General features: G+C 33.5%; 1 protein-coding gene across 2 annotated transcripts in view; it reads right to left on the bottom strand.

Annotated features, from left to right (window-relative positions):
- Positions 1-14,826, bottom strand: part of LOC135831844 (putative fatty acyl-CoA reductase CG5065) — a 29,323-nt gene extending 14,497 nt beyond the window's left edge. The window contains exon 1 of one of the 2 annotated variants that reach the window (XM_065344652.1): positions 14,670-14,826. In XM_065344652.1, the coding sequence (XP_065200724.1) occupies positions 14,670-14,682 (13 nt within the window). In that variant the 5' untranslated portion in view covers positions 14,683-14,826. Of the gene's footprint in view, positions 1-6,529; positions 6,587-14,669 lie in introns of those variants that run through there. The other variant, XM_065344653.1, reaches the window with a different exon arrangement.
- Between the last annotated feature and the right edge of the window lie 446 nt (positions 14,827-15,272).

Here is a 15,272-nt window from a genome sequence, read left to right on the forward strand (position 1 = left end):
TCTATACCAATTTTTATTTTTCAATTGACAAGCATATCCTTTATACATACCTATATAGATAGGTAATACTAAAATTTGTACTTATTTGTTCATTTTATTTATTTTTTTACATTTTTTGAGCTCGACAGTAGATGCAATATTATTTGTTCACGTATTTACATGTGAAACTGCATAGATTCTAATTTACTGCAGGAAGATTTTAGTTGCGTGAACGCAGCTTTCACCACATCAAGGTTGAAATTCGGTTCCTTATTTTCGTGATACTATCCACGCATCGTGTCGCGCGACACCCAATTGGTCGAGTTTGCATGAATTCGTTCACGCGTAACAGAACATACCTATTTTATTTAAACATATTTCGAAAATGTACTGTTGCTATCGTAATTACCACAACCTATCTGTTCATTGATTGAGAACTCAAAAATTTGTTCTGCATATGTAAGATGATGGTAAACGCTTCTAATTTGTAAGATGAAGAGTGATGTACATTGTACACGTTATATGTAATTCATAGGTTGCTACGTAAAATGACATAGCTAGGTAGGTAGGTATATGTACATTGTACATATACGTGTACAATGGAAGAACCAAGATTAAAAAGATTTCATGAAAAAATGTAGAATACACGGAACGATTCAGAAGTTGAATTTGATGTTCATTAATATAAGGTAGGTACCTACCTCAATAAGTTAACTACTACAGAACTTAGGCGACACTATCTACCTAGGTAAATTAGCCTAAATAATCAACTCATTTTTAATCGCTTTTCCAACTTGTGTTGAAATTGTAATGGTTAAACATTTAAAAAGATAAAAATCAAGAATCTATAGGTACGAGTATTGACTGCGAAAAAAAAAAAAAAATCCGAACGTTCGTCTGACCAACATTGAACTTACATTCATTATGCCTATAAACGTAAAAAATATAGTAAAAAGGAATAAAAAGAGGAAGAAAGAAAAGGAAAGTGGTTTATTGGTTCTTTATGAATGAATTAAGGTTGTAATCGTATGTATCTCCATGTTTGAAACCGGTTGTGTTGTGTCGGTGCCAACTTCAAGTCAGGTTAATTGATAGACTATTTTTTACTGTTTTGCCGCCTTTGTATGTACCTACTTACTCGAATCATGGGTTCAATTAATGGATAATTAATTTACGCACGAATAAGTATAAATAGCATTGTCAAAAACTGTAAACATCTAATAGACTTGGAATGCGCGTGTACCCACATTTAGTACCAATAAATTAAATTATCAAAGCAATAAAATTTTGATAGATTGTTTATACATAGATGGACCGACATCAATAAAAGCGTATAGAAAAGTTTACCACCCCGAATAATCATCCAAAAGTATTTGCCACTTATTAGGTATACATATGTACATATCTACTATATGTACATACATTGTACCTAATGTATACAGGGATATTGTAAACCTATCATTCTGCATCGAAGAGGAAGCAGGAAAAACTACTGCGCGATTAGATAGGTGAATCAATTTTAGGATTGATCCAGGCTGTGTGAAGAAACACATGTAGGTAAGTTCATATGCCTTCATTGAGGTATGTACTTCTTTCCTTTAAAACTCTTCTATCTTGCACTTGTGCTCTTCTTGTGTACAAATCTTCAAAGTTTAAGTGATAGACCATTTCCTTAGATTTTCAACTGATCACCAAGTAAATACATACCTAGTACACATCAAGGTAAATAAATACTATCGTAATAGGTAGTCTGGATCGGCGCTTGGTGTTAGTGCGCGTTGCGTTTGTGTTGAATTGTGACGTCAGTGGTTCTAGAGAATCCGCAACTCTTATACGCTTTGTACAGTGTCGCTAATTTTTACTACTTTGAGCTTTATTAACTTTTGAACGGCAAGTGCTAGCGCTTTGGATTGAAAACTATTCGAAAGAGGATAAAAATCTGAACATTTTGGTTAAATAAAATACTTATGTGTCCACTGAAAATTTCGTGTAATTTTAATTTAAAGTGGGATTTTTATCGCGAGTGGCTACTTTTTACAACTTTGATCTTTAGTAACTTTTGAACGATAAATGCTAGCGCTTTCGGCAAAAAACCATTTGAAAGAGGATACAACTCTGAACATTTTGGTTAAATAAAATATTCGAAGTTGGAATTTTTTCCGCGAGTTATTATTTTTTTACAACTTTGAGCTTTAAAAACTTTTGAACGGTAAGCGCTAGCATTTTCGGTAAAAACCCATTTGAAAGAGGATAAAAATCTGAACATTTTGATGTATTAAAATACCTATGCGTCCGCTGAAAATTTTGCGTAATTTCAATTTTAAAGTTGGATTTTTACTGCAAGGGCTACCTTTTACAACTTTGAGCTTTAAAAACTTTTGAACGGCAAACGCTAGCGCTTTCGATAAACAACCATTTGAAAGAGCATTAAAATCTGAACATTTTGACCTATTAAAATACCGGTGTGTTCATTGAAAATTTCGCGTAATTTTAATTTGAAGTTTTTTTTTACCGTTAAATTTGAAATGCAACGTGAAGTGATGAGAAATCAGAACCACTGACGTCACAATTCCACTCCCTACCGCAGCACCCAGTGTGTTATTACAGTAATCCAGACTACCTATTACGATAGTATTTACTAGGGGGCTACGCCCCCTGGCCGCTTCGCGGCCCAACCCCCATACTCGTTCCTCGGGCTTCGCCCTCGGAACTCGCTCTTGGGGGCTGCGCCCCCAAACCCCCCTTCGCTCACTCTTAGGAAAGGTTTGCTACCAAGTATATGCCAGTGTCTCCAGATTTGGCGATTTATCGCATTTTTGGCGATTTGAAATCGTGAAAAGCGCCCAAAAAAGGCTGTTGGCGATTTGTCGCATTTTTGGCGATTTGAGATTTCTTCAATCTTTTCTTTTTTAATGGGATTTTTCATTAAATTTTGTTTTTTTAAAAAATATTTTTTGTAAAAAATTATAAAATACTTTCTGCAAAAGGAATAAAAAAATACAATTTTTTCTGAAAATTTCAGAAAAAAATTGACATATTATTGGTGGTAGCTTAACGAAAAATCTGGCGACACTGGTACGTTGGCGATTTTTGGCGATTTCAGATCGGCGAAATGGCGACCTCGACCTCGCATCCAAAAAATCTGGAGACACTGGTATATGCTTCGATTAGAACTTTGATTAAAATGATAGATGATAGACGCGAAAGCAAAGTACTGATGATAGACGGATTAACATTATAACATTTATTAGCAATAATACATATTAATATTATGTATCTGTTTCTGTTGAGAATTTCACGCTTCATCGATATGCGATATGCATAAATCATAATCCTCGCATTGTACTTAAGAATTCCGTTGTTGGAGGAGTGGGAGGTTTGTATGCGCGCGCATGTCGCGTGATCCTGTCTGGAATAACAACGACAGCGATGCGTTGTCCGGTACATTTACGTTGGTGTGTGTGCGTATGCTTGTGTGGGTGTGTAAGTACACACATCGTTGTAACGGTTGTTTGTTATAAAATGCCATCAAAATCGATCAAAATCACACGATCTAATTAACTTTTTGCTAATCTGTTTTCACCATTTTACAGAGCATGAAATATCGAACATTTCCCTCGTTGACAGTACCCATCCAGCGTTTTTAGTTTTCGAGATAATTTAATTCAAAATTGTGTAACTGAAATTCGAAATTTGAATTCAAAATAGCTCAAAAACTAAAAACCTCAGAGGGGTAATGTAATCGAGGGAAATGTTCAGGATTTAATGCTCTTTAAAATGAGATATTAACCACCCTTCTAGCCTTTTTCGTTCTTGATATATTTGAGAATAATCGAAAAAACGGCAAAAACAGCCCATTTAAACTCAAAATTTGGGCCCTTTAATTTCAAAATTTTTGCCCCCACGTATTTTTCCTATATTCTAGAGACGTTAAGCTGTCGATTAAAAAAAAAATCAGCTTTCTAGGTGCCATAGATCGGGCTCAGGACTTTTTTCCGATTTTTCGGGTATTTTTTAATTAATTTTTTTCGTATTTTTCGCGTATTTTTGGGGTATTTATTTTTCTTGCAGCTTTATAGGATAGATTTACCTTGCTACACATACACAATACATATACAGTCGGCCCCGCTTATTATGGTCGCGTTTGTCCGAGGCAATTTGATTTTATTAAGCGGGTGATTTTATAAAGCGAACTTTTGAAAAAAACACAATCTTCACATAAAATGTATTTTTTGATAATTTTGGCTAAAAACATGACTTTTTTTGACAATTTCAACAAAAGTTGGGATTTTTAAATAATTTTTTCAAAAAAGAAACTTCTGTACCTACAATTTTGGCAAAAATTTGACTTTTTTGTTAATTTTTCATTGTTTTAGCAATAAGATTTTTTGAACATTTTGGCAAAAAAACAGGTGCTTTTTGGCAATTTTTACAAAAAATTGAGATTTTTTGATGAATTATGACACATTTTGATGAAAATAGCGAAGATAACGAGTCATGAAAGGAGAAATGTCTCACAAATTGATTTTACTAAGCGGGGAACTTGATTACATTAAAGGAGTGATTTCCTGTGTAATTAGGTACAAAAAATCGGGACCAAGCCATTTGATTACATTAAACGGGTGATTTTATTAAGCGGATCCATAATAAGCGGGGCCGACTGTATTGAGAAATTGTTTGGCATCTCTCTATTCACTTTTTACCCTCTCCTCGATTTGTAATAATTTGACCAAATTCGAATTCTGGAACTATAATTACATCAAGATTGCCCTTTAAAACCAATTTTGAAAATATGTCATTTTTTCTTGAACGCATTGAAAAATTAAGTAGATACGTGATTTTTCCATTTTGTCCCCGTCATTTGAGGGTGTGTGGCATCCATTCAAGGAGAGTCAGATTCAGTTCGAAAAATCTAAGTGCTGTACGCCAATTTAATCAAATTTTGTTCGAAAATCTTCTAAAAATTAAAAAATGAAAGTCTTATTTACCATCCAAACTTCAACTTGCTACATAAGTTAGTGCAATTTTTGATGATACGAGTACATACATTATTTTGGTTTTTGTTTGCTAATCCAAATAGCGTGTAAAGAGACGGAAATCGTGATTCTTTTATTGAAAAATTTGTGAAGGTGATGAGAAAGAATGGAAAAGGTCTAAAGAAAAAAAATGAATTACTGTAGATAGATGTACATATTCATAATCTTTCAATTTATATCATTATTTGAACATTTTTCCACTAAAAAGATTAGGTAGGTGAAAAAGGGTACTTGCATAGGCTACATGTCATACTTATTCCAGCCCATCCACGATGTGAATATTTAGGCAGAAATTATTCAACATTAAAACTCGTATTGCTGATGATAAGATATGATGAATAATGCATCTTAAAATGAAAATTGCGATCTCATTCCAAAATAAAAAATTGTACATGGTCTTCATTTGACTGATTCTATTTTCTACAAGCGGGTTCAATTTATCCACCTGAACCTTGTCTTTGAATAAAATGTTTTCAACGTTAAGGTCATCAGTTTTGCAAAATGATCCAACACCTTTATGTTCTACATTTTGAGGGCCAAGATTATAATTTTTCATAGTACCTACCTACATATAAAATTTCTTCCTATCATCACAGTTACTTAGTGTAATTACAAATGGAACCTTGGCCACGTGCACTGTACTATGTATAGGTAAGCGAGTATTTTTAAATTGCAACACCTTTAGCTGGACAAAACAAATTGATGGAATTTTACGCGACAAATTATTTATCAACAATATGTCGCTTGTAAATAGATGTAGCATAGTGTGCGTGTAATATAATTAATTAAAACTGAATGATTAGAAATAGCATAATTACATCAACGCGGTGTTATGTTTTTTTTTTCTACATGCATAAGTATTAAGTACCTACAAGGATGCGTTAATTAAACAGATATCCGAGTACCTACTAAGACTAACCATACTACCTACCCAATACCCAACTATTCTCATCATACAAGCAATGACAGACGCATATGATTTGCATGCTTTCGGTTATATAATCAAAATTGTACCTTATTTTTTTAAAACAGAGGTAGCCGGTATTTGTACTTATAATTTTATTTCAATATCTATGCGATTGAGACGCGCTTAACTTAACAGACGATGGAATCGATGAAAAAAAAATTGGAAAATTTTTCAATTTCAAAAGAACTTGCTCTATCATAACGCGACAAAATATAGCTTCAACGTGCATTGATTGAGCTACTTGTACCCCAAGTCAATAAAATTTTCTACTTGGTTTCCCTTAAATGGCTAAAAAATTACAAAAAACATGCTTATCAAATTAGTGGAGGAGGCAGCCAATTGAAATGCTTGACGAACATCGATGTTTCTAATTCATTCTTTCCACTGAGCCCTCGTTGCTCAGATTTTGTAGGCATACCTATTACCTACTACCTATGTACCTTGATGAAATCGTCTTATTTATTTGAAAAATTAACACTAGGTCCAATTTGAAACTCGATGAGAAATTGCTCGAATTTGCCATGCTTAGTTCATTATTTGTACTTACCTGTTTGAGAGATTCGAGAAGCATATTTCACCGTGTAACGCACACTATTACAAGAATTTCAAAGTGGATGTCTAATTATCAAAGCATAGATACTTGTAGTTAGAACGTAACTAACGATACGAGTAACTAAGCTTTTTGACCAGCGAAAACGTACGTTGAGACTTCTGTCTAGTAATATTTACGCGCGAGTGCATGATTTTTTAATTTCATCTGTTTCATTTGCTCGCCGAACCTGGATATGCTTGCTTGAAACAAGTGTCGAATTTATTTAACCTCTGATAAATTATTTATCCAAAATAAATTGACATAAGTAATCTTTCTGTCACCGGTCAAGTCAGTAATTTAGTCCATTTTTTGTATCAATATACGTAGGTATTTAGGTAGGTAAGTAGGTAGGTAGGTACAGGGTGCCTAGAAATATCGAGTACCCCTAAAAAAGTTTTCTACTAAAATACTTTAGTTGGTCACAGTGAATGATAATAATGATAGCACATGATTGGTTGTTGGACTGGAGAGATAACATTGCACCAATCATATGCATCTATTTCACGTTGCCAACCTATATTTTTAATGAAAAACTTTCTTTGAGGTGTCCGATATTTCTGGGCACCCTGTAGGTAGGTAGGTAGGTAGGTAGGTACTCAGTATCTACTAACAGAGGCATCGGCTAACATTTTGTGCAACGTTCACCAGCTTCTATATTTTTCTGAAAACGTTTTGGCTAAAATAAGGGTAATGATAATTATTGGAATCGTTGAAATCATCCCAGTAAAATAATTACAATTTCATACTCTGTCACTTTACTTACCAATGCATTTTTGAAAGGTGTTTGTTTCGTGAAATGGCGATATGTACCGCATTTACCTGTCTCCCAATAAAATTCTTTAAATTTATCGGATGCGGATTCCAAGTACATTTATAAACTTTTATAACGACCTGAATTATTCCATAATAATTATTCAAACAATTTCCGATCGTATCAAGTTCCATATTTATGTAAGACATTGTTGCAATGGTTTTCCTCGTGGTATGAAATCGATACAGATTCATTGAAAGCAAATTGAAAAAGTATTGAAATATTTCGCGTGACATGTGAAACCTTTTCTCTGTTAATGTTAAAATTTAGATATTGAACAAACTTCCTCGTTACTTATTCGTCGAATAATAAATTTCATGATTCATCTCTCATTCATTTTATATCATTTATAGGTACCTACTTAGTTACTTTTAGACAGAGAAAATATAAATAGGATAGATAGATATTTATTTTTTACAAATGATTTTTTATTTTTTTAAACCTCCATGCCCTTACCTAACTAATTTATACTGAAAAGAACATTTATCGATAAAAAGTGACGGCTGCAAGAAGTCTGTATCGATAAAATTTTTGTGTTTTTTTTTCATCAATAAGGTTATTGAAGCAGAGAATAGGTACCGCGGGTCTCCCTTTAAATGCGGATCCCCTCAGGGAATTTTTACCAAAAATGCTCTCTCCTCTTCGAGACGATTTGGGGCATTTCAAAGGAAGTGGGAGGCGGAAGGGGCTCAGAAAAAAATTTCAGCTAAAATATTTCCACTACGAAATTGCTATAGACAGAGCGTGACGAAATGGTGCATTGTGAGGGGAGAGAGAACTGAAATTTTTCCAAGTGATCCAAAAGAGAATTAAAAATTCTCTACAATTTCGATAACGTTGCATTTTCGTAGGACGCTCAGTCTCAAAACTGTAAGCCTTTGAAGTTTGAGTAAAAAAAGGTTGGTCTTTCTAGTTGGAGTAGGTAATAAAAAGTTGCGGCAATGTTTTTTCCCCTCAAACTTCAAAGGCGTACAGTTTTGAAACCGAGCATCTTACGAAAATTTAATGCAAAGTGCAAACGAAATTGTAGAGAATTTAATTCTCTTTGAGATTACTCTCATCAGATTTTTGCTAGGACGTACGGTTCGTCCGGTAAATGCGGAAAACTGAAAGCCTGACAATTTTCTCACGATCATTTCAGTGAGCTTTTAAGAGCTTTTGATTTCTTTTTTTGGTTCAAACATATCAAAATTTTTGTAAAGCATAGGGCTTTCACCTCCAATAATTTTTTTTAAAAAATTGTTAGCGGTATTGTTGTATGTAGAGTGGTTTTGAAAAATGGTGTAATGTTGTGATTTTGCTGGTGTACCTATGTACCAAAGTAATTTGCACGATACTGTGCCATATAGACCTACTGCAGAGCTAAGGTACATAGTTTTTATTGTAGTTTCAAACAAATTAACAAATCTGGTTAATACATCGAAAGTCAGATGAATATAATACCTACTCGATGGGTATTTGCGGAATTTAATGGACAGTTTAGGCTATAAAATTTAATTGTATTTTGATTGTTTCCTTCAAATTTCTCTCATTCAGGCCCATGACTCGTCACATATAACCTACAGCCAAACCAATATGCTCAGTCAGATACTCGTACAGGCATAATTATGATAGGCAATTTAAATTGCCTATCTATCTATATATTTTGCTTTATTTGTTGTAAGTATAAAATTTAACGAGACGAATGGTGGATATGTACCTATATGTATTTGTTAAAATATGCATTCCATAATAATTCAGCTAAACATACGTGTGCGTAAGTAGCACGATAATAATACGTTGGGTAGGTACAGGTAGGTAGGTAAGGTACGTTGTCGAAGTTGTTCTAACCAAACGGGTGTTTTCGTAATTTCTATAAATACAGTAAGTACCTACCAACGTGGGTATACCTAGGTATATCGAATGACCGAAGGTAGATAGAGATACTACGTTTTTGTTTGTCATAGAAGAAAAGAAAAAAAGATTTCCTCGATTAAAATTCATTTAAAATGCGTCCACTTTTTTTTCAAAAAAGAAATTAGAAGTCATTTCTCATGAAAACAAACGATAAGTACGATATAAAGAAAACTTCATCATATCGTTTCATAATTATAAAGAGTTCTGTGCGTTGAAATAGGCAGATCGCCCATATTTGTAAAAATATATGTATAGGTATTTTGTATGAAAGAAAGAATACCTACGATAATAGAAGATATGGTTAACGAATGAAGTCTAATAGTCTAATGATATAAGAGGCGACTGGTCTTTAGTAATTCAAGTCACCACGTTTTGCGGATACACTTTAATGCAACTGTATTGGAAACTTTTGAGGAGTTAATGACCAATATGGAATTGGGAGTCAACTCGCGATGTTAATCTATCTCGGTCACGAATGGTTTTCCTCGCGATGCGAAACCAAAACAAACTCCGATATCATCTTGTTCGGCCAGTATGTAATTTGCAATCTCGTTACTTGATTTGTTATTATATTATTTCCAGGCCCACCTCTATACAACAGTGTCAGACTCTTGTCGGTATTACTTAAAATTCATCGACTGTTACTTTAACTCCGATGGAAAGTTCTATAAATAGGAATTAATTGATACAGCGAGTAATTTCTACACTTACTCCAGGGCATCTGCATCAACGCGATGTATGAAAACCGCTAATTATCGAATAAAAATATATGTACTTATACCTACCACGCTCGAATCGCTTTGACCTGCGAACAAGGCCTAAGTATAGCACTTTTATTTTATCGTGTACCTACTAATAGGTGAACCTGCAGCATCCTTACACAATTTTTTCCAGTCTGTGGACAAAAGTGTTACGTTATCTTATCTTCCTATACTCTCTTAATACAAGTCAACTTGACGTTTTCGTAAAATAGTTTTCTAGCTAGGTATGTCTAGATGTATTTTGGTGGTAGGTGTAAAGTGGGTGCTATATTATTTCCTTCTTTGAAAAATACGAGTAGGTAATGAGTACCCTAACTATACATTTTTATACCTCCGTTCGGATAAAAAAAAAAGTATGTAAGTGTGGGTGTTGAAGCTAGGGGCGTATAGAAAAACAATTGAAGCGAATAATGGCTGAAACAAGAGGGGTAGGGAACCTTATCATTTTTCATAATCATCTTAATGACCACATAATTACCCATCCGTTATCAGCTTTAATAAACTTTGGCACTTTGAAACGACTACCTTAAATATATGTAGTTGAATCTAGTTTTTAAACACCTAGGTACGAGTGAAAATTCATTGAAGATGTTCTATTTAAACTCTCGAATGTTTTTTCGCAGAGACGTAGGACATGGAAAATGCTTGTCTTTTTCACAAGGAAAAAACCTCAGATACACGCGTAACATCAAATAATTCAAGTATTTTTATAAGAACTCTACTTGATATCATAGAACTAGGTAGGTACTTCAAATGCTGAACTTTTTTTCAAGCATTTCATAGACTAGGTATGCGATACCGTAAGAAACAACGACCTTTGCAAAAAGAAAAATAAAGGCTATAAAAGTGAAGCATTAAATTTCGTAGGTAAGGGTTTTTTTTCAGGACCGTTGATAAAAAATGAGAGAAACTTGGACATCAACAAAAATATAAGTAAAAAAAATGATAAAGAAGCTTTTCAAAAAAAAAATATACCTACCTATAGGATATAAGCTACATAATAGACATATCATACAACAAATCAAACATTTTTCTAGCGTTGGGTAGTTACCAACCAAAAAAATCTAGTCTGTGTTTTCATTTTTTTAACCCTTTCGGTGGCGCGGTCACATATTGTGACAATACCAATGTTACGTTACCCACAGACAGTGGCACATAAGTGTGACGACATAGATGTTACCCAAACGTAGTAACGATGTCAGACATAATATGTGACCGCAGTCTGTGAGAGCATTTTGTTGTTGTCATATGTATGTATTATATGTGACGCGGTCTATGGGTTAGTTTTCATATGTGAGGGCGCATACGAAAAGGGACCATACGACCAAAAAAAAAAAAAAAAGTAAAGGGTTCCTACAACAATTTCAGAGAACTTTTTTTTTTTTTTTTGGTCATAAGGACCCTTTCCGTATGCGCCCTCACATATGTAATTCACGTGCGGCACCGAAAGGGTTAACAAAACGTTTTTACTGTGCTGTGGTATAACTACATTATAACGCTAGATCCAATCCAGGGACACGTTCGTGATTCCACCCATCCACCCCACTAACATCCTTCCCATTTTTTTTTTTTTTTTTTTTTTTTTTTTTTTTTTTTTTTTTTTTTTACTGTTCCAACTTGGAAATTGGTTTATTTATTGGTAAAATAATAATTTTGAATTCAGCCAATTCCGCTTTCAAAATTGAAAAGACATCGTCTACTATAGGTAGTAAAATTTTCCCCACCACATCTGCAAAATTTCAATAAGTAAATAGGTGGGTGCCTATATTTTTAAAGGAATATTTCTCTGACATGTGAGAAAAATAATAATAATATAATGTAGATCTCACTGAGGACAAAAACCTCTAACAGGGTCATTCCACGTCAATTAGATCAAGAAGTGGTAGGGGGATTCGGCGATCGCAGCCCTCTAGCCCATTTTTAACGGCAGCCAGGGGATGTCAAAGTTTAAAAACCAGTTCACTCAATGAAATGAACTCCTAACAAAAAAAATCAAAATTCGAAAAAATTCAATTATAAATTTCAAACATCAAAAAAAGTTTAAATTTATTCAGTTGTCTTATTTTGACCTCTTTCTGACGTATTTCATGAAAAAGTTGATAAAAATTACACTCACAACAAAAAAATAAAAATTCGTTCATTTTTTGAATCTGTTCAAATTTTGATTTTTTTGTGAGAAGTTCATTTCATCGAGTGAACTGGTTTTTTCAACTTTTTCAACAGATACGTAAAAATAGGGGTCAAATGGGTCAACTTCACCTATCAAAACTTTTTATTTCATGTTTTAAATAAAAAAATCACACTTTTTCGCAAACTTTAAATTTTTTAAAATCAACTTTGCAACATGTTACCAATCGCAATTTTTTAATATGTTGTTCAGCATGAAAAGTTATCCATAATAACTTATATTTTTTTCAGAATTTTTGAGAGTCGGAACGATATGAAAACTACGTTTTGAAACTTTTTTGAGCTAATTTTTTGTACGAAAAAAAGTGGCAACACTGATTTTTATGATATCACCAAAAGCCTGTCAAAACCTCCTAACTGTGGGAAAATGTTCCATTTTGGTAGGTACCGTGGTCATCGAGTAATCCACTGCTGAAATGCATGATATTTTAGGTTCACTTAAAAAAGGGCTAGAGGGCTGCGATTTGCGCCATTTGTCATCCCTTTGGAAGGTCTTTCCACAGGAAAAATTTCAAAAAATTCGCCGAACCCCCTACCACTTCTTGGTCAAATTGACGTGGAATGACCAAACTTCATTCCTCTGTTCCAGCTGATGAAAACCTAAGAGGACTCGGTAAAGAAGAAAAAATATGAAATTTCAGAATCGAAATTTTTAAAATTTCAATCAATAAATACGTAATGAAATAGAATAAACATTTTTTTTTTCTAAAACATTGAGTATTTCAACCCCTATCTACGTAGATGCCTATTTGCTCTCATAAGGAGCTGCTATTTTAGTTTCAAAAATTCTTGGTTTAAAAAAAGTTCATTTTTCTAAAATTTTTAAAAAGTGCACTTTGGTAGCAAAACTAAATTTTTGACTGATGGTGATAAGCAACAAGTGGTTACGGGAAAAACTCAATACCTCCGATTTGTGCTTACAAAATTAGGATTAAAATTAAAAATTGGCGTGAAATTTTACGCATGATTAAGACTTTTTAAAAATGGTAATCTGACGTAGTTCCAGAAAATCATTCAAACCCATGAATTAGGTAAAGTACTATGATAAAAATGGTTGAATTTCAAAGCTGGGAATCTATTTCTTCATCCCAAAAACTTTTTTCCCACTTTTTTCTTGCGGATAGGTATTAGGTATGGTTGGTGCTTTGTACACTGTCAAATAGGTATTAAAAATGCAGAAGCGTACATATTCAAGGAAAAGTTTTGAGGTCTCGCTCGCAACTCTCTTTGGAGCCGGGGACTATCAATGAAATTTAGTAACTAAAAATTTTCTACTGTGCAGCCTCACAGAATGATAGAAATGTGCACGCAAGTTTGAAAAGTATCTACATTGCCTAGATCTTGTGGCTTGCAGTGTATTTACTTTATTTACCTTGACTTATGTTCACTTTCAGGTGTAAAACATGTTTAAGATTCTGCTGGTGCCGGTATTATGGTGCACAACACCAAAAAATTGTTGTTGTTTTTTTTGGAAAAAAGATCGAATATATTTACAAATGAAATTTACCTATTTCAATTAGCTACCAAATGGCGAAAACTGTCCTATAAATGTCCCTCATATTCAAGTTTGTGTTATGTATCGTGAATTATGAAATACGAATAAGTACGAAGATGAAATGAAATGAACCGCAGCAGCTGTCTGCAAAGTTCGATGACACTGAACTTGAGTCGATTTTGATCGAGAGAGTCGTCATTGTGATATATCTAGGTACAAACACCTTGCTTCGGGTAACACGTTTTGTGGATATCTGATAAAGGTTCAATGCTCAACATGATGTCTGAGCCATATACATAGATACTCGTATAAGTACATAAATACCTACCTACCTAAATTTTTGTAGTATCACTAACGATGACTGGAAATTGTTTCATTGGGTACAATGTTATATTTATTTGCTCAATGAATAATCCATATTTACCACCCTACCTACACAAATTATAATTATTACTTAAGCAAAAAAAATCGTATTTTCGAGATTCTTTGAGAAAGTAGGTAGGTGGTAAAAATTTCTCAACAGAGGCTGATACCTACGATAAAGTATGCCTATTTATTTCTAAAGATTAATAATTCGTTGAAAAATTTTCTCTTTTCAATTGATATTAATATGAGTAAAATTCTTTTTTCAGTTTTATTGGTACGAATGAAATTGAAAAATGACTAAGCTTGATTCCTATTGGAAAACATCAATGCGTAAAAATTTTCAATATCTCACTCAACATAAAACGATTTTTATAAAATAGGAGTATCCGTATGAATGAGAACTCCATTCGGAAAAATGTGTAGGTAACCGTTCAAATGGTTATTGATATTTTCCTTAAATCCTTTATCGTCACGTAGATTCTTTGTAAAAATAAACTGATGAAATAATTCACATATCACCATTTTCAAATAAGAACACATTAAAAAAAAAAAAATGAAAAAAAAGAACATATTGCTTACTGTTTGTGCTCATCGGTATTGATGCGAATAAAAATTGTTACTTTTTTAATATTCAAGATTCTCGCAGACCACGCGTCACATATTATCGATCACTGACCGCAACTGATCAACGATTCAAAACAATTGCACAGTTTTAAATACTTTCGCTGCGAATCTCGCGTTTAAAGCAAGGTAAACGAGTTTTTAGTATTATAATCAAAAAACACTACCAGTTGATTCTAAATATCAACGGAGTCCGTTGCACTCTAGGGAAAGCAACTACACAGAGTCTAATTTTATCGGTCCACCCCAGGACGAAAAGGCCACCCATTGTAAAAACCAGTATTTTCACTATTTTGTATTTCCTTCGAGTGCGTTATTTCGGGAGGAAGTGCCGATGATTATTCTAATAGGTAAATTTGATGTTTTACATTCGTACATTGATACTCTAAATTCGAACGTCTGCATTATTTTAATCTATTGAAAAAATTGTTGTGCAACGCCTAGTAATTTTTTACACTATGCAATTAGATGGATAGTCAAACATACTCAAATTTCTTTAAATTACATCACCTCATATGTGAGGGCGCATACGAAAACGCACCAAATGGCCAAAAAAAACCC

This window comes from Planococcus citri, chromosome 1 (assembly GCF_950023065.1).
Source record: "Planococcus citri chromosome 1, ihPlaCitr1.1, whole genome shotgun sequence".
Classification (NCBI taxonomy): Eukaryota; Metazoa; Arthropoda; class Insecta; order Hemiptera; family Pseudococcidae; genus Planococcus; species Planococcus citri.